This window comes from Linepithema humile, chromosome 1 (genome assembly GCF_040581485.1).
Source record: "Linepithema humile isolate Giens D197 chromosome 1, Lhum_UNIL_v1.0, whole genome shotgun sequence".
Classification (NCBI taxonomy): Eukaryota; Metazoa; Arthropoda; class Insecta; order Hymenoptera; family Formicidae; genus Linepithema; species Linepithema humile.
Window position 1 is genome coordinate 28,771,545 of NC_090128.1, and position 23,791 is coordinate 28,795,335.

Consider the following 23,791-nt stretch of genomic DNA (forward strand, 5'->3'; position numbering starts at 1 on the left):
ATCCAGACGTTAAAAATAAAATTTAATATTTTTCATTAAAAATATATATAACAAAATATAAAATATTTAATTTTCGATAATTCTCTCTTAATATTTTTACATACACATGTCCGTATAGAATTTGACGTTGCAATGTTCGGAAAAGATCTAAATGTTCACAGAAAATGATATTCAATAGAAACTCAATGTTTTATATCCAAAATTATATTAACATAAATTTTTTAAGCACTGTTAATCTGGACATTTAAATATGGAAGTTATATGAAAGTATTAATATGTTAAAACATTGAACAAAATTGTTTCAACTATTGTGTGAACTTTTTATTCTATATGGATGATAAAATGAGAAATACAATTAAGGAATAATTTAAGAATAATTTTAAAAAATTAACAACTTGAAAAGACAGTTATTAGGCGTTTAGAGTTTGGTTTTTAATTCGATCCTTTCGGTGTCCCTCCCAGTCTTTTGCATTCGACAAAGTATTGCTGATTGTCTTCAAAATGTGGGATTCTTTAATATATTCTCCCTTTATATTTAATCCGATATATATGTCTGAAATAATTGTAAATAGAAATAATAAATTATGCACATACACGGTATGAGTTCAGTTACTTACTGATAATAATTAAATAATATAGTTATTTTACCTTCAATATACTGATACAGACGAGTTCTTTTGAAAACTTTTTTCCCGTTTATCTCTTTAATTGCCGTGTATTTTAATGCAATCTCTCTTGACATAATTATTTTTAATTTGTTGCTAATGTTTTTCGATAATGTTTGATCTACATCGATGTACTGACGTAAATAAGCACACTGAAAATATAAACATAGAAATTGTTAGACTATGCAAAACACTATCAAAGAACTGTTATTATATTTTACATACACACACACACGCACACATACTACACACATTTTAATTATACTTATACCAGATTTATTATACTTATACCAGAAGCACTTACAAATTCAGAACAAAAATTTTCCATTTTTAATTTTGTGTTAAATTACAAGCAGCCGTTTGATTAATCAGAACACTTTTTATTTTTTTTATATCAAATGCGATATTTTCTACTTTTGAAAGTAGCAAATTTATTTTTGTAAATAAAAATTTATTTTAAAAAATTTCGAAACATATATACATAAAAAATTATATATATATATGTGTGTGTGTGTGTGGAAAATTTCGATTGCGTTTATAATTTCAACTAACTTGTATCATTTATTTCAATCGCAGATTTCAACTGTTGTATAACATCAGCGGAACCCTCGTTTAGCTGGTTTGTTAAAATATTCGGAATAGTTGATATGACGGGTATTTCATTTTCAAACAGTAAGACATTTTCCTCCTGGCACTGTTGATCTGAAAAATATACAAACTTCTAGTAAAAATTAGTCAAGAAATATATAGTATAAGTTTATCTAAAAATACCATACCTAAATTATTTGAAAACAAGTCCAAGTCATAGAATTTTTCATCTGAAAAAAATACACCATAAAATTAAAGAATTCGTAAATAATGTATTCTATAAAGAAACATTTCATCATTATGAAATCATTGAAACGTATTTTATTATTTATAATTATACGATTTCTCATTTGCCATTTACTTCTGTAATTCAAGATAATTAAGAATATCAACATTTAATGTTGTGAACAAATCTAATCTGAATGTAAACGAATATAAATAAGAAATTTTATAAATTACCTTTGTCATGTTTATCTTTACTAGATTCTTCATAAGAATCATTTTTCATTGCAGTGTAATTTTTGTCGTTGGTTTGCTGTGACATACACTCATCTGGAAAATAATTATAAAAATAATAATGTGTAAAATTATAATAAATGATGCAAAGTATTTAATTACGAATGTAAACACAGAAAAATGATGTTTGTTCAAGTGAATTAATTTGAGAATTACTAGCATTTTTTACAAACTTCATTAGATTTCTCATCTGTATATTACAACAATTAAAATAATACGTATAGTAAAGAAAATTAAATATATTATTTAACTAATTATGCAATATAATCAATTTTAAAATATTATTCTTAAACAAATAGACTGAGCAGGAAGAATTACTATATTCATCAACATCAAATGATTTTTATACCAAAATGAATGTTAAATTATGTTGTATAAAATTATAAAAAATTTTTAATTATGTTGCAGGCGTTGTGGATTGTAATGTATAAAAATATAATAATATATAGTTATGTAGAGCAATTGATGTAAATGTAGTGGCAATAATAAAAAAGTAACATACATAATTGAATTATATGATACATATGCATTCAAATAAAGTTACCTTCGAATAAGGTATCACATATTGCAGATTCGTCCGTGCATTTATTCTTTTTCTCAAGTCTTTTTGATAAATTTTCGCCTAAAAAAATAAGAAAATGTAATTATATGCGGTAAAAATTTAAATAGATACATTAATTATTAAACTTAGACAATCACAAAGTACATTTAGATGAGCTAGATAATTTGGAAGAACCAATTTTTTCTGCATATGATTTTTCGCCAGTCTTTTTTAATATTTTAAAAGCTGAAAATGTTAAAAATAATTAATAATTATAAATTATTATTGAATATAAAAATAGATTATTAATACATCTCATCCTATTAATTATGCTTTAAATACACATTTTACAAATACATTCGTTTGGAAGACGATCCTCGTGAAGAAATTCTTCCACTGTCGTGACAGAATTGAATAGTTCGTTTATCTGTTTTTCATTTTTTAAAAGTTTTTTTTTGCGAATTGAATTTTCTACTTTCTTTGATTTTTCATTTTGATCTTCATTTGAATTACTTGTAAAAGCAAATTCCTTGTCATTTAATAATTGTAATCTAAGCAGAGCATCGGCATACGTTTCTGTAATAAGTTTATTACAATAATAACAATAATAAAAATTTGGTAATATTTTACAGTATTAACTTCTTATATAATTAATAGTAAAATTACATAAATTCATACTTCCATGTGCTTTAATTTCCACGGTGTACTCCGGCCATGATGTTGGTGCAGTGTCTAAATTCTTTACAATGTTATGTAACAGTTCGGAATCTCTCTCAGTGTATGGTGGCGGAAGAAATTTACATTTTATTTTTTTTGTCTTCGCGTTCCAGTCGAGCCAATTTCTTGGCACAATGTCCAGTTGTTTTATGGACCCTTTTCTTCCTCTTGTCACGAATTGGACGATCACGTATGGACGACTTTCGTCGTCACTATCACTAGTGTCAGACATCTATAAATATAAGATAAACAAATTTAAATATACCCAGCAACCTGTAGAAAAATTATGTCACTGGCTATGTTACAATATCACTTACTGTGAAAATTCGATTTTTATCAATAGCGATGTTCAATCTTGTAAATACTTTTCGTTCAGTAGTCCTGCCATCTTGTTCGTGCTCGTGTTTTCTGCAACGTTTTTTGTTTCTCGAGCCTTGGTAGCGTTTCTATGACAACATTGTCGACATTCACACATGAATATTGACACCGTCTATTTTGACATTAGATAGACACTATTTTCTTCAGTTCGAATTCTGCAGACGTTAGCCTGCGGTATACACAAAGCATTTGCTTTGTGTAGTGGCTTAGAGTGCAAAAGTTTGGAAATTGCAAGCTTCTACACGACTATCACTGCCAACCACACTACATTGTTATAAACCTTTCTATTTGAATCCATATTTTCATGTTTTGCACACTGCACTTATCACCGCACCACATCACACTAAGCCAATTGTAAACTTAAATATTCGCTTTTATATTAATGCAAAAGTTCCAAAGCAAAGACTTTTGTATTTTCTTTATTTGGTTTTAAAATCATTAATTTTGTTGAAATTGTATTAATTAAAATTGATTTGTCTGTTAATGCTGGTTTAGGATTTAATTCATAAATATCTACATTTGCAGAATTACACGGATATGTGTACACGAAATCCTTTACTTTCATAATGTCGACGTTTGCTTTAAAAATACCATCTGTGACATATATTTTTTTTATACGACAAATATTTTTATTGTTTAAAATAACAGTATTGTCGGGTGATTTTGTTGTAATGGTTATTTGTTTATATTTTAATTTTTTTATTTCTCCATTAGTCTGTTGTAGAATTTCTATTGAAGGGAGAGACGGTTTTTCATTAAGACATAATTTTTTTTCGTGCATTCTTCAAGCTAATTGAGGAGCAACATTGTGTGGTGAACGTAATGTGTTTTTTATTTTTCCTAAAAAAATTTCAAACGGAAACGCAGTTATGTAATTTAAGTTACATTGCATATTCTGTACGTCGTCTGGTATATGTTGAAGGCTGTGTACGTTCATTACCACAAATTCTGGACCATACAGTTCTTTTGATATTAAAATGAACTTTTGCAACAGATCTCTGGCGTAATCGACATAGTTTAAAGCATTTTTTGAACATAACATTCGACATGCTACATGTAAAAGAAGAAAATGCTTGTACATATTTTTATCAAGAATATCTTTAAATAGAATTGGCCCGCCGAATAATAAAATAAATCTATAATCAGTTACTTTATAATTTAAATGGCACGATACAGGTCTAATTTTTCGGTCAAACTCGATTGGCTGCTGGTGTTTTATAATTTCCATTTTCTTGCATAATTCGCTTCTCTGCTCTTGACTTAATTTAACATTTAAATCATTAGACATCAACGCATCCAATATTTTTTTCATGACTCCTAAAAAACAAAGATGCATTGAGTCGAGAATAAATTGATCTATCATATTCAATGATGGCTGTATTAATACAAGCGGAGAAACAATTGTGTGATGTTCGATATCGTTGAAATTTCTGAAAGTTTCGTCAGTTCGTTTTTCACAATTATCTTTGGTTATGTATATGTCATTGTATTATTAATTTTTATTCCTTCAATTGTACACCGTTCACAGCCATATTTAGCATTGTGTCCTTTTATACCTTTCAAGAATGATCGAGCCGGTGTATCACATACAAAACATTTGATTTTTACTTCATATTGTTTACCGTTAATATCTATGCCACTATGCTTAAGATCGTTAATTTCTAAAATAAATTGACATAAAAATTCTTCTACATCCTTCGGTTTATGATTTCCTGAGTATAATGCTGTGACAAATGGAGAATAAACGTCAGGTTCAAAGTAAACTTTTACGAGTATAGGTCATACAACTTTTGCACTAGATTTAAATAGTTTTATGCCATCGATATTAATAATTAAATTTAAAGTATTGCTGTTATGTATATCGTTATTTACACAAGACTGTAGGCCTTGTTTAATACCAAAGTAAGTAAATTGTCCCTCAGTGCCGTCAGAATCTGTCATTGTAATTATTTTGTATGTTGCAGTATTTGTCTGCAAAAAGGTTTTTGCGGATTTTGGCAATGAAGGCATTAACCTAGTCCGAAAAATATTTAACAACTTATCTAAAGTTGATTGCGGAACTTGACATTCTAAAGCCCATGCTCTTAATTTTTTTTCTTTGTCTGCATCAGTGGGTTCAGTTTCTACGTGAGTCTCAGGATCATTAACATCATTATCTTCGTTTTCTTCATATATCTCATCGTTGTTACACTCACTAGAATCATCACTATTAGTGTCTTGATTATTAATTTTATTTTCAGAAACTGAAATAGATTCTTGGGTGTCAAATACAGGTTCTTTTCTTAAATCATTGGAATTGCCACAATGCTCTTTTATTTTTGATTCCACGCCGCTCCTCAATTTTTTGTTTTGCCTATTAATACTAATTTGTTTAATGTGTCTTTTCAATTTTAAAGTATTTCTATATTTGGAAGCTCTGTATCTCGCAGAGAATAATTTCAAATTTTTATCCATTTTAAAACGTCTAGATTATTTAGATATATTTGCAGACTGCAGTACATAAATCTCTCGATTCCTAGCCTAACTAATTCCGAATGTCATATTTTATGCCAGAAATGTCATATTTCATGTCAGAAATGATCTTTTCCCAGCCTTGAATAGCCCTGACTAGAAGTAGTCTGGAAAAAACTAGCGCCAGACTACTTCTAATTAGACATTATTAACATAGTATATTTCTAGCACCTCGTTAGAAATAGCTTGACGCTGATTCGCGCCACTTCAAAACTAAATTTATTATATTAAATAGGGATACAACATGACAGTCAAGATAGGAGCTAGCTAGACATCAGGATCTAGCGTGGCACTTTCTACCAGGGCTCTTATTAATAAATAAATTAATATAATAAATTAATAATCTCTTTTTTGTATTTTAACTTTCAGAGGATCCACAGTACACAATGCTATGTCTGTATTAAGTTCTATGTCTTCTATTTTGATATTTTTATCTACTTTAAATTCAAACGTGCGTATCAATGTTATTAGAATGACTTTCATAGAAATCATCGCATACTTCTGACCTGCAATTTTGTTAATTATATACAAGGCAATTTTATCATATTTTGTTATTTGTTCGTGCTTACCAATACAATTTCTCCGTCCGTTACTAAACGGCATAAAATATTTCGAACAATGCCCTTCTTTTTCCGGAAGAAATCTATCTGGATCGAACATCAAGGGATTCGACCAATGTTTCTTATTTCGGTGCATATGAAATATAGACATAATTGTATCAGCTCCTTTAGGTAAAATAGTTTCTCCTAAAATATACATATGTTTATATTAAAATATTATAATAAAAATGCAATAGTAAAAAATAGTCTGAGTAAACATACGTCTTATTATTAAAAAATTACTTTTGTATGTATCTTTGTCTTTTAATTGTAGCACAAAAAAACACAATTTTCAAATAAATTATTATATTGCACAATTATAGTTAATCATACCTATCTTTACGTCTTCTGTTAGAATTCGTCCAATAAAAGGAATAGCAGGGAAAAGTCTCATTGTTTCCTTAATAACTCGGTTCAAATAATTCATATGTTGCAAATCATTATATTTAATTGGTACAGATTTTGGAGATTCAATGCCGTAAATTTCTGATAATTCTTTATACGCTTTTTCCTAGTATAAAATAAATCGAAGCAATTATGTGTATTTTTTAATTTTTATATTACTCTATACTTGTGATTAAAATTTTGTGCATTGCTTATGGAATTAATATTGGTAGCAATGACTAAAACGTAAGTAATAATAAATAAAAATGTTTGCATAATTCTATTTAAATTTTTAACATAAATAATATATTATATATAGCTATTAACTTGAAATAACATTATTTATAAGTTTTATATATGTATTAAGCAAGTTAATAAGTTGTATTGTATTTCAATAAATTTAATGTCTACGTACTTGTACTTCTGGGAAATTTGCGAGCATAAAAATCACAAAATTTATTGTAATGGCAGTTGTGTCAGTGGCCTATGTAAATAAAAACCTGTTTTATTATACGTCTACATATAGTTTAAATGTCAAAATATAAATACGTACTGCGAGTGACATTGTAATCATATGATCCCAAAATTCTTGTTGAGTTAATCTTCCGTTATGACATGCTTCCAATAGAATGTCGAAAACTGTGTTATTTGAACAAATATATATAAAATAATTGATTACTTTCTTATAAAAGTAAGTTTCCTACACATATAATTTTGAAATTTTTGTAAGAGTAATAAAAGAAAAGAAAAAAATCATTAAAAATAGCGTTTCATCAATCTATCAACAACAATTGCCGAAAAAACTTTTTTCGCCGTTATTTAAAAAATTTTTAAATATTATAACATTGAACAAATATAAATACTTAAGTAGAACATTAACAAACTTACGAACTGTCTCACTGTTGGTCTTGGTTGCCACACGTTTATCGAATGCATGTCTCATTTGCTCCATCTGAGTAATTAGAAATTATATATAACATAAACAAAGGAATTTACAAACAAAGAAATTTAGGCAGAATGGTAATAAATAACATTTCAATATACCTCATTTACAAGCAAATTAAGACAATTTAATTGTTTTTGTTGTCTCCATTTTATAGTACTGAGATTAAATAGAACATTTGAATGAAAAAGTAGGTTACTTATTCTACATTTCCAAATTTCCCTTATGCTGAAACATGTTTCTTCCGTAAATCATTGCGAAAGATTTATTTAAACGTAATTATAAAATTTTATAAATTATGTCAGGAATTTAGTTCTTTTTTATTACTATAATTAAAATATTTAAAATTCTTTAAAAATATATATATCTGTTTTAAAAAGATTTATTTCTACGATATAAATTTGATATTAATTATAAGAATTTAAATTAAATACATTTATACCTTGTCGTACATTTATAGATTCGGTTTATTAGTTGCGATTCCATTTTGACGCCCAACATAATTACTATAGTGTTGCATAAAAAAAATAGATTAACATTTATTATAATATCTGAGTACATAAACTGTATTTACATAGAGAGTTGCCAATTATCCAGTTTTTGAATTAAACTTAAACTTTTTAAAAATTTTATTCAATATTTAGTTAAAATATTAAATTAATTTTTACATATTCGGTTTCATAAGAAATATACCCTGGTAGAAAGTGCCACGCTAGATCCTGATGTCTAGCTAGCTCCTATCTTGACTGTCATGTTGTATCCCTATTTAATATAATAAATTTAGTTTTGAAGTGGCGCGAATCAGCGTCAAGCTATTTCTAACGAGGTGCTAGAAATATACTATGTTAATAATGTCTAATTAGAAGTAGTCTGGCGCTAGTTTTTTCCAGACTACTTCTAGTCAGGGCTATTCAAGGCTGGGAAAAGATCATTTCTGACATGAAATATGACATTTCTGGCATAAAATATGACATTCGGAATTAGTTAGGCTAGGAATCGAGAGATTTATGTACTGCAGTCTGCAAATATATCTAAATAATCTAGACGTTTTAAAATGGATAAAAATTTGAAATTATTCTCTGCGAGATACAGAGCTTCCAAATATAGAAATACTTTAAAATTGAAAAGACACATTAAACAAATTAGTATTAATAGGCAAAACAAAAAATTGAGGAGCGGCGTGGAATCAAAAATAAAAGAGCATTGTGGCAATTCCAATGATTTAAGAAAAGAACCTGTATTTGACACCCAAGAATCTATTTCAGTTTCTGAAAATAAAATTAATAATCAAGACACTAATAGTGATGATTCTAGTGAGTGTAACAACGATGAGATATATGAAGAAAACGAAGATAATGATGTTAATGATCCTGAGACTCACGTAGAAACTGAACCCACTGATGCAGACAAAGAAAAAAAATTAAGAGCATGGGCTTTAGAATGTCAAGTTCCGCAATCAACTTTAGATAAGTTGTTAAATATTTTTCGGACTAGGTTAATGCCTTCATTGCCAAAATCCGCAAAAACCTTTTTGCAGACAAATACTGCAACATACAAAATAATTACAATGACAGATTCTGACGGCACTGAGGGACAATTTACTTACTTTGGTATTAAACAAGGCCTACAGTCTTGTGTAAATAACGATATACATAACAGCAATACTTTAAATTTAATTATTAATATCGATGGCATAAAACTATTTAAATCTAGTGCAAAAGTTGTATGACCTATACTCGTAAAAGTTTACTTTGAACCTGACGTTTATTCTCCATTTGTCACAGCATTATACTCAGGAAATCATAAACCGAAGGATGTAGAAGAATTTTTATGTCAATTTATTTTAGAAATTAACGATCTTAAGCATAGTGGCATAGATATTAACGGTAAACAATATGAAGTAAAAATCAAATGTTTTGTATGTGATACACCGGCTCGATCATTCTTGAAAGGTATAAAAGGACACAATGCTAAATATGGCTGTGAACGGTGTACAATTGAAGGAATAAAAATTAATAATACAATGACATATACATAACCAAAGATAATTGTGAAAAACGAACTGACGAAACTTTCAGAAATTTCAACGATATCGAACATCACACAATTGTTTCTCCGCTTGTATTAATACAGCCATCATTGAATATGATAGATCAATTTATTCTCGACTCAATGCATCTTTGTTTTTTAGGAGTCATGAAAAAAATATTGGATGCGTTGATGTCTAATGATTTAAATGTTAAATTAAGTCAAGAGCAGAGAAGCGAATTATGCAAGAAAATGGAAATTATAAAACACCAGCAGCCAATCGAGTTTGACCGAAAAATTAGACCTGTATCGTGCCATTTAAATTATAAAGTAACTGATTATAGATTTATTTTATTATTCGGCGGGCCAATTCTATTTAAAGATATTCTTGATAAAAATATGTACAAGCATTTTCTTCTTTTACATGTAGCATGTCGAATGTTATGTTCAAAAAATGCTTTAAACTATGTCGATTACGCCAGAGATCTGTTGCAAAAGTTCATTTTAATATCAAAAGAACTGTATGGTCCAGAATTTGTGGTAATGAACGTACACAGCCTTCAACATATACCAGACGACGTACAGAATATGCAATGTAACTTAAATTACATAACTGCGTTTCCGTTTGAAATTTTTTTAGGAAAAATAAAAAACACATTACGTTCACCACACAATGTTGCTCCTCAATTAGCTTGAAGAATGCACGAAAAAAAATTATGTCTTAATGAAAAACCGTCTCTCCCTTCAATAGAAATTCTACAACAGACTAATGGAGAAATAAAAAAATTAAAATATAAACAAATAACCATTACAACAAAATCACCCGACAATACTGTTATTTTAAACAATAAAAATATTTGTCGTATAAAAAAAATATATGTCACAGATGGTATTTTTAAAGCAAACGTCGACATTATGAAAGTAAAGGATTTCGTGTACACATATCCGTGTAATTCTGCAAATGTAGATATTTATGAATTAAATCCTAAACCAGCATTAACAGACAAATCAATTTTAATTAATACAATTTCAACAAAATTAATGATTTTAAAACCAAATAAAGAAAATACAAAAGTCTTTGCTTTGGAACTTTTGCATTAATATAAAAGCGAATATTTAAGTTTACAATTGGCTTAGTGTGATGTGGTGCGGTGATAAGTGCAGTGTGCAAAACATGAAAATATGGATTCAAATAGAAAGGTTTATAACAATGTAGTGTGGTTGGCAGTGATAGTCGTGTAGAAGCTTGCAATTTCCAAACTTTTGCACTCTAAGCCACTACACAAAGCAAATGCTTTGTGTATACCGCAGGCTAACGTCTGCAGAATTCGAACTGAAGAAAATAGTGTCTATCTAATGTCAAAATAGACGGTGTCAATATTCATGTGTGAATGTCGACAATGTTGTCATAGAAACGCTACCAAGGCTCGAGAAACAAAAAACGTTGCAGAAAACACGAGCACGAACAAGATGGCAGGACTACTGAACGAAAAGTATTTACAAGATTGAACATCGCTATTGATAAAAATCGAATTTTCACAGTAAGTGATATTGTAACATAGCCAGTGACATAATTTTTCTACAGGTTGCTGGGTATATTTAAATTTGTTTATCTTATATTTATAGATGTCTGACACTAGTGATAGTGACGACGAAAGTCGTCCATACGTGATCGTCCAATTCGTGACAAGAGGAAGAAAAGGGTCCATAAAACAACTGGACATTGTGCCAAGAAATTGGCTCGACTGGAACGCGAAGACAAAAAAAATAAAATGTAAATTTCTTCCGCCACCATACACTGAGAGAGATTCCGAACTGTTACATAACATTGTAAAGAATTTAGACACTGCACCAACATCATGGCCGGAGTACACCGTGGAAATTAAAGCACATGGAAGTATGAATTTATGTAATTTTACTATTAATTATATAAGAAGTTAATACTGTAAAATATTACCAAATTTTTATTATTGTTATTATTGTAATAAACTTATTACAGAAACGTATGCCGATGCTCTGCTTAGATTACAATTATTAAATGACAAGGAATTTGCTTTTACAAGTAATTCAAATGAAGATCAAAATGAAAAATCAAAGAAAGTAGAAAATTCAATTCGCAAAAAAAAACTTTTAAAAAATGAAAAACAGATAAACGAACTATTCAATTCTGTCACGACAGTGGAAGAATTTCTTCACGAGGATCGTCTTCCAAACGAATGTATTTGTAAAATGTGTATTTAAAGCATAATTAATAGGATGAGATGTATTAATAATCTATTTTTATATTCAATAATAATTTATAATTATTAATTATTTTTAACATTTTCAGCTTTTAAAATATTAAAAAAGACTGGCGAAAAATCATATGCAGAAAAAATTGGTTCTTCCAAATTATCTAGCTCATCTAAATGTACTTTGTGATTGTCTAAGTTTAATAATTAATGTATCTATTTAAATTTTTACCGCATATAATTACATTTTCTTATTTTTTTAGGCGAAAATTTATCAAAAAGACTTGAGAAAAAGAATAAATGCACGGACGAATCTGCAATATGTGATACCTTATTCGAAGGTAACTTTATTTGAATGCATATGTATCATATAATTCAATTATGTATGTTACTTTTTTATTATTGCCACTACATTTACATCAATTGCTCTACATAACTATATATTATTATATTTTTATACATTACAATCCACAACGCCTGCAACATAATTAAAAATTTTTTATAATTTTATACAACATAATTTAACATTCATTTTGGTATAAAAATCATTTGATGTTGATGAATATAGTAATTCTTCCTGCTCAGTCTATTTGTTTAAGAATAATATTTTAAAATTGATTATATTGCATAATTAGTTAAATAATATATTTAATTTTCTTTACTATACGTATTATTTTAATTGTTGTAATATACAGATGAGAAATCTAATGAAGTTTGTAAAAAATGCTAGTAATTCTCAAATTAATTCACTTGAACAAACATCATTTTTCTGTGTTTACATTCGTAATTAAATACTTTGCATCATTTATTATAATTTTACACATTATTATTTTTATAATTATTTTCCAGATGAGTGTATGTCACAGCAAACCAACGACAAAAATTACACTGCAATGAAAAATGATTCTTATGAAGAATCTAGTAAAGATAAACATGACAAAGGTAATTTATAAAATTTCTTATTTATATTCGTTTACATTCAGATTAGATTTGTTCACAACATTAAATGTTGATATTCTTAATTATCTTGAATTACAGAAGTAAATGGCAAATGAGAAATCGTATAATTATAAATAATAAAATACGTTTCAATGATTTCATAATGATGAAATGTTTCTTTATAGAATACATTATTTACGAATTCTTTAATTTTATGGTGTATTTTTTTCAGATGAAAAATTCTATGACTTGGACTTGTTTTCAAATAATTTAGGTATGGTATTTTTAGATAAACTTATACTATATATTTCTTGACTAATTTTTACTAGAAGTTTGTATATTTTTCAGATCAACAGTGCCAGGAGGAAAATGTCTTACTGTTTGAAAATGAAATACCCGTCATATCAACTATTCCGAATATTTTAACAAACCAGCTAAACGAGGGTTCCGCTGATGTTATACAACAGTTGAAATCTGCGATTGAAATAAATGATACAAGTTAGTTGAAATTATAAACGCAATCGAAATTTTCCACACACACACACACATATATATATATAATTTTTTATGTATATATGTTTCGAAATTTTTTAAAATAAATTTTTATTTACAAAAATAAATTTGCTACTTTCAAAAGTAGAAAATATCGCATTTGATATAAAAAAAATAAAAAGTGTTCTGATTAATCAAACGGCTGCTTGTAATTTAACACAAAATTAAAAATGGAAAATTTTTGTTCTGAATTTGTAAGTGCTTCTGGTATAAGTATAATAAATCTGGTATAAGTATAATTAAAATGTGTGTAGTATGTGTGCGTGTGTGTGTGTATGTAAAATATAATAACAGTTCTTTGATAGTGTTTTGCATAGTCTAACAATTTCTATGTTTATATTTTCAGTGTGCTTATTTACGTCAGTACATCGATGTAGATCAAACATTATCGAAAAACATTAGCAACAAATTAAAAATAATTATGTCAAGAGAGATTGCATTAAAATACACGGCAATTAAAGAGATAAACGGGAAAAAAGTTTTCAAAAGAACTCGTCTGTATCAGTATATTGAAGGTAAAATAACTATATTATTTAATTATTATCAGTAAGTAACTGAACTCATACCGTGTATGTGCATAATTTATTATTTCTATTTACAATTATTTCAGACATATATATCGGATTAAATATAAAGGGAGAATATATTAAAGAATCCCACATTTTGAAGACAATCAGCAATACTTTGTCGAATGCAAAAGACTGGGAGGGACACCGAAAGGATCGAATTAAAAACCAAACTCTAAACGCCTAATAACTGTCTTTTCAAGTTGTTAATTTTTTAAAATTATTCTTAAATTATTCCTTAATTGTATTTCTCATTTTATCATCCATATAGAATAAAAAGTTCACACAATAGTTGAAACAATTTTGTTCAATGTTTTAACATATTAATACTTTCATATAACTTCCATATTTAAATGTCCAGATTAACAGTGCTTAAAAAATTTATGTTAATATAATTTTGGATATAAAACATTGAGTTTCTATTGAATATCATTTTCTGTGAACATTTAGATCTTTTCCGAACATTGCAACGTCAAATTCTATACGGACATGTGTATGTAAAAATATTAAGAGAGAATTATCGAAAATTAAATATTTTATATTTTGTTATATATATTTTTAATGAAAAATATTAAATTTTATTTTTAACGTCTGGATGTCGATTATAAAAATAAGAACTGCGTGAGAACTAGCTATCGCCACATCATGGCTAGATAGTACAACATCAGAACTACCGTGCGCCACACCACGGCTAGATAGCACTACACTAGAGCTAGCTAACGCCTGACTAGTCGATTAAATCGGGTATTAAACTGGAAGAATGTGATGATTTTATGTCTGGCGCTAGTCTACATGCCATACTAGCTCCTTATCAGGCAGTGGGGCAAGTAAGTTAGCGCCAGCCTAGCACCATGGTGATTTTTCTACCAGGGATAAAAGTTAACTTTAAAAATAATTACAATAAATTATTCTACTTTTGTTAGCACAATTTTTATGCCTATGAATTGAGATCTATTTTCTTTATTTTCCAGTAATATTACCAATATTGTTTTCGTAATCTAAATATCATTGGAATAAAATAATATGTTTTTCGCACTTAAGTTTGCGTTATATACATTTAAAATAATTGTCAACTAATTTCCATTAAATCATAATTAACATTTTTATTTTATTTAATCTATCTGTATTTTGTTACGAAAGGGGATATGTAAAATGATCTAGTCTAGTCTTCTGGCGTTGACAACTCTTAATGTATATTCCAGATAGCACATGGTTATTTCATATGTTTTCTAAACGTATCCAATGTGTTTATATGTATTAATAAACATTTGAAGTCTGTAATTATGTAATTGTAATTTACGGGAAATTTCAAAATTTTTATTTTAATTTGTTTTTAGAAATTTTTAGAAATATTACAAAAAAATATACAAGAATTATATTTTTCACCAAATAATTCTTATCTTAAAATTGTTTTTAATATACAAAAGTAGACATTTTACAAGATAGTAAAGTTACTAATTCTTACCAAGTGCACTGTCCAAAATATGTTTATATACAAAGTCAAGAAAGATAATTTCATTTCCATCTTTTTCAACTTTTTCTAATTCGTTCATAAATGCTAATGATTGTTCTACAAATATATTAGAGTGGACTCGTAAATTGTTTGGAGTTAAAAATTTCTCCACCACTTTTCGATGTAAGCTCCATAAAGATACTGAAATAAATAAATACAAAAAAATAATTAGGAAAAAGTTATTGATCCGTTATATAATATTAACCGCTTCCCTGTGAGATAACGGGATAAATATAATAATATTGCTCGAGTATACTCAGGTAAATCAGAAAAGTGATTATGAAAATGATAAAGATAGCACAGAAAAGATCAAATTTCACAAGAGATTTGCAGTCCTACTGTGGAATTTGATTTCTTCTATATATACAGGATGTCCCTAAAATTTTAACAAAGCGCTCGTGTGCAGATAGAACGGACTAAACTGAATCGAAAAGTCCTGTACCATTTTGCAATTTTCGCAACAATTAACGAGTTATTAATTACTAAAGATCGGCGAATAAGCGCATATCCACTTAGCCTACCGCCGAATGTAAGCGCGCGGCGAGATACAGAGTGTTGCATATACATATTGGGCAGTACGACGAGTTGCGCGGCATATTTTGCAGGGATAGGCGCGGTTCAGTGGGTGATGACAGCATATATACGTACCATCATAACTTATTAATCGAATTGATTGCGCGCATTTTTACTAATTTTGAGTTTACGGCGTTTCAATTATGACGGACTTGAATAATCGTTGCGATTATAACTAGAGAAGCTAAAACACATTAAAGATGAAAAATTAAATTTTAGAAAGTTAACACGTTAAAAAAAACAAATATGATACAACAAAATTTCTTTCTTTACTGCTTTACTTTTCGCGCGTGTTAGCGTTGTAAATTGCTGTCATTACCCACTGAACCGCGCCTATCCCTGCAAAGTATGCCGCGCAACCCGTCGTACTGCCCAATATGTATATGCAACACCCTGTACAACCGCGCAGCAATCATGGTCGCTAGGCGCGCGGGAAATTGTTTACTATAAGCAGCAAAGTCCGCTCTATATATGATATATGATGGTCTCCTGTTTTTTTATTATATCTCGCCGCGCGCTTGCATTCGGCGATAGGCTGGGCGGATATGCATTTATTCGGCGATTTTTAGTAATTAATAACTCGTTAACTGTTGCCAAAATTGCAAAATGGTACAAGACTTTTCGACTCAGTTTAGTCCGCTTTACCTGCACACGAGCGCTTTGTCAAAATTTTAAGGACACCCTTTATATACAGGGTAATTCAAAATAACCAGATGTCCTTGCAATGCCATATTCTTGAGCGAATTCTGAGACGATTTTTCCTTTTACAAAATTTTGTTCGAAGCTTAGTTTTCGAGTTATAATTGAAAATAGATAGCAATTTACGAGTTCGGTACAACGGGCAGGCAGGGACGCGCAACGTATAATAAGACTGTCAAGTGTTTACTATCGTCTCACGACGCATTGCTCGTCCCTGTCTGTCTGTTGTATCGGACTCCTAAGTAGTAAACTATTTTCAATTATAAGTCGAAAACTAAGCTTCGGACAAAATTTTGTAAAAGGAAAAATCGTCACAGAATTTGCTCAAGAATATGGCATTGCAAGGACATCAGATTATTTTGAATCACCCTGTATAAGCAAATATTATTTATGCATAAATATTATTGTAATTATTGTGTTATAAACATAATGCTAAATGAATAGTATATAAGAAAGTGCTTGTTACTACTTCATTATTTAAACTAAATTAAATATTATTTAGAGTAAGTAATAACAATTAATTAAGCTTTATTCTTATTGAAATATCTTACCAGGAGATGTGACAAGTCCTGTTTTCAATGTTGATTTAAAAATGTTATAAAGTGAACTTTTCTCGAAGCATCGACTTTGCAGGACAGCCTAAAATGTTTTTATATTATATTAAATATGTGTATTTATTTGTACTATTTCTATTATTTACATATACTTTAGAACAGTGCTCGGAATTAGTCTGAACATTTCAGCCGATTTCCGTGGTATACGCCTCCTTTCCTCTCCTTACCGCGCGCGCCGCAGCCGCTAGGGCCAGCGCCGCCGAGCGTTAGGAGCGACACTATCTGATTATGAGTGAGTTCTTTTCCCTATTTATTAAAATTTTTAAAAATGTATTAAAATTTATTAAAAATAAATTTTTTATTTTTAAATTTATTAAGTGGAAATATTTCAATAGATTTCCACGTCACCCATGAGATACTAATGCTGACGCGTTTTTTTTGGTAAATGGTTTCCCCCGTAGACCTATTCCACTAAAGATAAAAATAAATTCTTAATTTAAAAAAAAATATATATGTAAAAGAGATTTTCTTAATTAGATTTTCTTAGCCTTTTATGAGAATGAACAATTGATGCAATAATGTAGATAAAAACCACTTTTTGAAAAACGTGTCAGTATTAGTACCTCATGGGTGACGTAGAAATCTATTGAAATATTTCCACTTAATAAATTTAAAAAAAAATTTATTTTTAATAAATTTTAATAAATTTTTTTAAATTTTAATAAATAGGGAGAAGAACCTACTCATAGAACCTAATCAGATAGTGCCGCTCCTAACGCTCGGCGGCGCTGGCCCTAGCGGCTGCGGCGCGCGCGGTAAGGAGAGGAAAGGAGGCGTATACCACGGAAATCGGCTGAAATGTTCAGACTAATTCCGAGCACTGCTTTAGAAAATTATTTTTATTATTTAAAGTAAAGTATAAAAGTTACACACACAATAAAAATTTATATTATTTAATTTTTATAATAATAAATATTTTTTATGTATATGTTTATAGAAAATCTTTATTCTTTATAATACATGTTTGTATTATCATACGTTATTCTTTTACCTTTATCTGTTCTCCGTCATATACAGCGATATATGCAGTATTGCCAAACCAGACTCGAAGTGGAGATGAAAAATCATTCACTAATGTATTCGTAACTTGTATAATTTCTAAAAAGAATCTTTTTATTACTTAAAAAAATATTTTTTTTTTATTTAAAAAAAAATTAACTAGTTTCATATTAATATTAAATTCCATATGTTCCATAAATTAATATAAATTCCATTTCAAAGGAATTACTTAAAAAAATTTTTTTATTATAAAATACTGAACAATAAAATATAGTGTATGATTTAATGTACGATTCATTATAAATGTTAAGCTCTTTGCATAGATATAATCAACGCATAAGATGATTCTGTAACTTGATTTATCGAGCGGTAGAGAAGAACTATTCTTGTTCATGGAAATATATTTAAAAAATCATATTATGATTTTTACAATAAAAGAAAAATAGTAAGTCTTAAGTCGCAATGTTATAGTAAAAATTTACTCAATATATATAATAGTATGTAATTGTATTGTGCAGTACACAAATTGCGAGTGTAGATATGCATTATGATTGAATAATGTAAGCAATTTTCAAATTTTTATTGTTGACTTTTAAGAAGTTTATTCTTCTCTAATAATTGTAATTAATTATTAAGATAAAATTATTAATTACAAAATTGTAACGCAGATATATTTAAGTAAAACAATGTTCTCTGAAATTTAATTTAATGTTAATTAATTTAATGTTAATTCTTTTATGTTAATTTAATGTACAAACTATATTACCAGAAGTATTTATACACAAACAAAATTTTTTTATTTTTGGGCTTTGAGAATGCTCCTAACTCGTGTTTCGTTTCACATTAACAGGATGTTTTATCAAAATCATAACCCTTGTTCGAGAGCGTTTCTAGCTTAACTAGCTTATCAACGTTTTTCTACTTACGACTACATTATTTATGTCCAAGATCTATAGAGAGAAGGTTACCTCAGTAAAACCGGTTGAAGGATAAGATCTATAGAAAAAAGGTTATCTCAGAAAAACCGGTTGATGGCAAGGGACGATGAAGTAAGGAAGGAGCTAGAAACAGCTTGATGGCGAGGGGCGATGAAGAAAGGGGAGAGTATGATGATCTAATCGACAAACAGTAGCTGTCTGAGATAGCTTTTGTTTGCCGATGAGATCATCATTGCCCCTCTTGCCGCTCAACCCTCTCTGCATTTGCCCTTCTTGCCGCTCGTCCCTCTTTGCGCATGAGGTAACCTTCTCTCTATAGATCTTGATTTATGTCAATTTTTACACTAAAGATGGCCACATTCCTTAGGCCGAAACGTTTATTGTAATAATTTTTTAATAAAATAAACTTTAGAGCAATTCTATCTGACTCCTGCTTTATTAGCTTGTTGTTTCCACGATTATTATTTTAATAAGGAAAAGCAATATCTTAATATTATTTGTATTTTTAATTCTTTTACTTTTGTATATAAAGTACTTTTGTACATAAAGTATATTATATTTTGTTATTACCTGTAGTCTTTATTCTAAAAAAATAGAGAACATTTCCAATAAATGGATATGTTTTCGGGCCAGGCAAAGTGTTAATTTTTTTAATAAAAGATCGATGCCAGAATTTCGATAAAACATAGCACACTCCAAGACAAATTAAAGTTGCTAATATAATGGTTACAAACATAGTTATACTTATTTTTATAGCAATAATCACGTTATTCACAAAAAATAAAAAGATATTAGTTGGCACTGATATTATTGCTCGAACTGCAAACACTACTGAAGTTATTTCTTTTTGCTTTCAATATGCACTCTGACGGGAAAAATGGTAGCAGAAGCATTTTTATAGTCAGACACAAGGACAAGAGAAAAAGGATGGAAGTGGTTTGCTTGATTTATGCAAAGGCAGGAGAGAAAAAAGTAAAATTAATGGTATTTATATAAAGACTGCAGAATAAAGCGGGATAATTGATTTCCGACTGAATACCCAGATAGCACAGTAAATTCGCAAAGTATTTTTCAAGTTTTCTTCTTTCCTAAATTGTAATTCTTTAGGAATTCATAGAAGAATACTATAAGAATGATTCAAGAAGTTACATGCACTATAATTCGCACACTTGAAAATTTCTTCGAGTATTCGTATAGTATTATTCTATACCAATAGATATGTACACTTTATGAAATCAAGAGAAATAGTTTTAGAATAGATAAAGGATTACAAAATACTTAGTAAACACCAGCTAATAGTAACATTACACCAATATTATAATTTCACTCAATATCACTCAACAATGTAAATGCACTATAACATGTATATAACAATTACATTGTTGAGTGGCGAATTATAATATTGATGTAATGTTATTGTTAATCGATATATTTGGTAGATATATTAGTAACAATTATTAGAAATATATAATAAATGAATCCAATTCAACCGTACTTACCATTTAATAAATTGTCCGTTGATTTTTATAATATATCGCTTTTTTGCCTTTTATAATACATAGTATGCCTTTTGTTTATGCAGAAAAAATTATCGCACTTAATGAGCTGTGTGAAGTTAGCCCCCCAATATTAAAAAATTAAAAATTTTTTTTTTGCAAACGTTTGCCCATCGTTTGCCCACGAATGCCCCATCGAAATTTCCGTTTGCCCCCCTTTAGTTCAAAAGTTATAGGCAAATCAATTTTGGGGGAGCCAACTTCACACTGGCCCCCCAATATTAAAAAATTAAAAATTTTTTTTTTGCAAACGTTTGCCCATCGTTTGCCCACGAATGCCCCATCGAAATTTCCGTTTGCCCCCCTTTAGTTCAAAAGTTATAGGCAAATCAATTTTGGGGGGCCAACTTCACATTGGCCCCCCAATATTAAAAGTTTAAAAATTTTTTTTTGCAAACGTTTGCCCATTGTTTGCCCACGAATGCCCCATCGAAATTTCCGTTTGCCCCCCTCTAGTTCAAAAGTTATAGGCAAATCAATTTTGGGGGGCCAACTTCACACTGGCCCCCCAATATTAAAAAATTAAAAATTTTTTTTTGCAAACGTTTGCCCATCGTTTGCCCACGAATGCCCCATCGAAATTTCCGTTTGCCCTCCTCTAGTTCTAAAGTTATAGACAAATCAATTATGGGGAAGCCAACTTCACACTGGCCCTTCCATATTAAAAATTCGAAATTTTCTTTTTTTGCAAACGTTTACCCTCTAGTTCGAAAGTTATAGACAATTGAATTTGAAAGGGGAGTCATCTTCACTTTGGTCCACATAATCTTGCTCATTTAAAATAAAAACTTTCCGAGTCATGAGTCGTCAAAGTTTATGATACCGCCGGCATTAGCTTAACCCAAGGTGTACAACGTGGATGTTGCGCGGTCGGATTTACACCTCTTGTGTGTGTGTGTGTGTGTGTGTGCGTGTGCGCGTGTGTGTGTATGGGTGTGTTTATGCATGTATGTATGTGTGTGTGCGCGCGCGTGCGTGTGCTTGTGACACAGGCAGAGATCAGGACCCCACGGTTCGTCACTTCCGCGGTATTTAATGACTCCAAACCCTCTCTGTTGTGCGCGCGCGCGCGTGTGTGTGTGTGCGCACATGTGCGCACAGGCGCATTATTAATTTTATTCATAAATTTCTGAAATTATGTAAATATCTCTCTCTCTCTTTTGTTTTAATTCGACTTATATTTGAACATACCCTATAATTGCTGGTCGAACAAGCGTGCTTGATAGAGATCCATTGGGAATTAGATCTGCTTTAAATTTTACATCATCACACTGTTTCCATGATCCAGTTACTGTCTTACAGAAAGCAACATAATGGCCAATACCATTTTTTATTTCAGGTGGAATAAAATGTATAACACCGATTAAAACATATTTAATATTTCTTATCATAATAAAATGCGGTATTTCAGATAAAGGTATTTCAGATGAAAATGCGGGATCTATTTGAAGCATACTGATAAAAGGATGTTCTGTATCAATTAACAGGTGTGAGCCTGGTTCACTATATTCATACCCATAACCTTTGCAAGAGTTACAATAAACTTTCTTCTTTGTGGTTGAAAAATATTTATTAACACTTTTCTCTAAACCAGTTTTCAATCCTTCGGTCAATATCGGCTTTGAATCAATTTCCAGAACTGATTTAATAATCTTAGAGTTAGTTTTACATTTTTTACAGGTAAGCTCGTTTGTTGTACTTGGTACATCATGTAATAACTTTGAGATTAAACTTGATATATTATAGGAACAATCAAGTATGCTTGCGAGAGGTTTGTCAAGGGCCTTAAATAAATAAAGTGCTCTTTTAATGTACCATTTGCTTGTAATATTGTTCGTTGCATAATCAGTAACTAAATTAAAAAATTCAAAATCGGAAAATTCTATTCCCACCCGTCTTTGATATTCAATATAATCCGAGTACCCATTGGTCATGAGTTCAATGAGTGAATCGAATGAGCAGGTATTCATAACTTGAACTTTTGTCTTTTCTATCTTTACAGAAGCAAGTAAATGGCCATTTTGTATTATAATATCTTTCCGTTTGCGTAAAGGACGATTGTGCATTAAAGTAACGTTTGGACAAGCCCGTAAATATTTTCCTCTTTTAGAAGGAATACTTTTATCATTAGTTCGCATACTTCTTTTATTTTGTCCACGCCAGTTTTCTTCTTCCTGTAAATGTCGCTCTGGAAATTCTAAAGTATAACTCATATTTTCTGATAATTCGACCGCTTTTGTCGCAGAAGTAGAACAATCTGAGCTTTCGGCGGCTTTAGATATTTCCGATAAAACGTCATGTGTATTTAAAGTCGCATTATAAGCAGCACGTTGAATTTTACATGTGGCTATAATTGAACGAACATGTTTTATAATGAATTTATCGAGCCTAAGAGGTTTATTATCGTCACACAGTATAATATTTTTTATTTCATTGAAATATGATTCTGATCTTGCTGAAGATGCTACAGTATAATTTGTCTTACTGCATTCAGACATTACGTTTGTCCACAAAACATAATAATGACACAATCGCATGAAAGATTTTGCGAATTCTGGAGCGTAATAAGGATTGGGTCGCATTAATGAACGCGTTTTTTCAGCTATTAATTTAGCATTATCGTATATTTTGATTAATTGTGGACAATCGTAATCAAATTCCTCGTCGAGATCTTCACTGGATTCTATAGAGATATTTATATCATCGCTTTCTTCATTTAATTCTATCGAAAATGTTTGAAT

General features: G+C 29.5%; 3 protein-coding genes across 7 annotated transcripts; 1 reads left to right on the top strand and 2 right to left on the bottom strand.

The window, feature by feature from the left end:
• Positions 1-306: 306 nt before the first annotated feature.
• On the bottom strand, positions 307-3,821 carry LOC137000239 (RE1-silencing transcription factor A-like). 2 transcript variants are annotated; one of them, XM_067356281.1, is made up of 10 exons: positions 3,345-3,821; positions 2,989-3,259; positions 2,668-2,886; positions 2,476-2,556; positions 2,314-2,391; positions 1,713-1,805; positions 1,442-1,483; positions 1,218-1,367; positions 649-817; positions 307-553 (listed from the first exon to the last, which is right to left on the bottom strand). In XM_067356281.1, the coding sequence occupies exons 2-9, from the start codon at positions 3,257-3,259 to the stop codon at positions 762-764; spliced, it is 990 nt and encodes a 329-aa protein (XP_067212382.1). In that variant the 5' UTR covers positions 3,345-3,821; the 3' UTR covers positions 307-553; positions 649-761. The 2 variants fall into 2 exon arrangements, with proteins under 2 accessions (XP_067212382.1, XP_067212388.1); XM_067356287.1 differs by lacking the exon at positions 2,476-2,556.
• Positions 3,822-5,678: 1,857 nt separating this feature from the next.
• LOC105667551 (cytochrome P450 4C1-like) lies at positions 5,679-22,091 on the bottom strand. Of its 2 annotated transcripts, XM_067356255.1 has the most exons (12): positions 20,065-22,091; positions 18,549-18,655; positions 17,495-17,582; positions 15,624-15,812; positions 8,285-8,348; positions 7,944-8,070; positions 7,788-7,851; positions 7,453-7,538; positions 7,315-7,383; positions 6,849-7,026; positions 6,486-6,662; positions 5,679-6,422 (listed from the first exon to the last, which is right to left on the bottom strand). In XM_067356255.1, the coding sequence occupies exons 1-12, from the start codon at positions 20,228-20,230 to the stop codon at positions 6,253-6,255; spliced, it is 1,485 nt and encodes a 494-aa protein (XP_067212356.1). In that variant the 5' UTR covers positions 20,231-22,091; the 3' UTR covers positions 5,679-6,252. The 2 variants fall into 2 exon arrangements, with proteins under 2 accessions (XP_067212356.1, XP_067212354.1); XM_067356253.1 differs by having other exon boundaries at positions 5,679-6,662.
• Positions 8,531-14,449, top strand: LOC105679544 (RE1-silencing transcription factor A-like). Of its 3 annotated transcripts, XM_067356289.1 has the most exons (10): positions 8,531-11,411; positions 11,497-11,767; positions 11,870-12,088; positions 12,200-12,280; positions 12,365-12,442; positions 12,951-13,043; positions 13,273-13,314; positions 13,389-13,538; positions 13,939-14,107; positions 14,203-14,449. In XM_067356289.1, exons 2-9 carry the CDS (start codon positions 11,497-11,499, stop codon positions 13,992-13,994), a joined length of 990 nt encoding a protein of 329 aa, XP_067212390.1. In that variant the 5' UTR covers positions 8,531-11,411; the 3' UTR covers positions 13,995-14,107; positions 14,203-14,449. The 3 variants fall into 3 exon arrangements, with proteins under 3 accessions (XP_067212390.1, XP_067212394.1, XP_067212399.1); XM_067356293.1 differs by lacking the exon at positions 12,200-12,280 and having other exon boundaries at positions 8,533-11,411; XM_067356298.1 differs by lacking the exons at positions 8,531-11,411; positions 11,497-11,767; positions 11,870-12,088 and having other exon boundaries at positions 12,221-12,287.
• Positions 22,092-23,791: the final 1,700 nt, after the last annotated feature.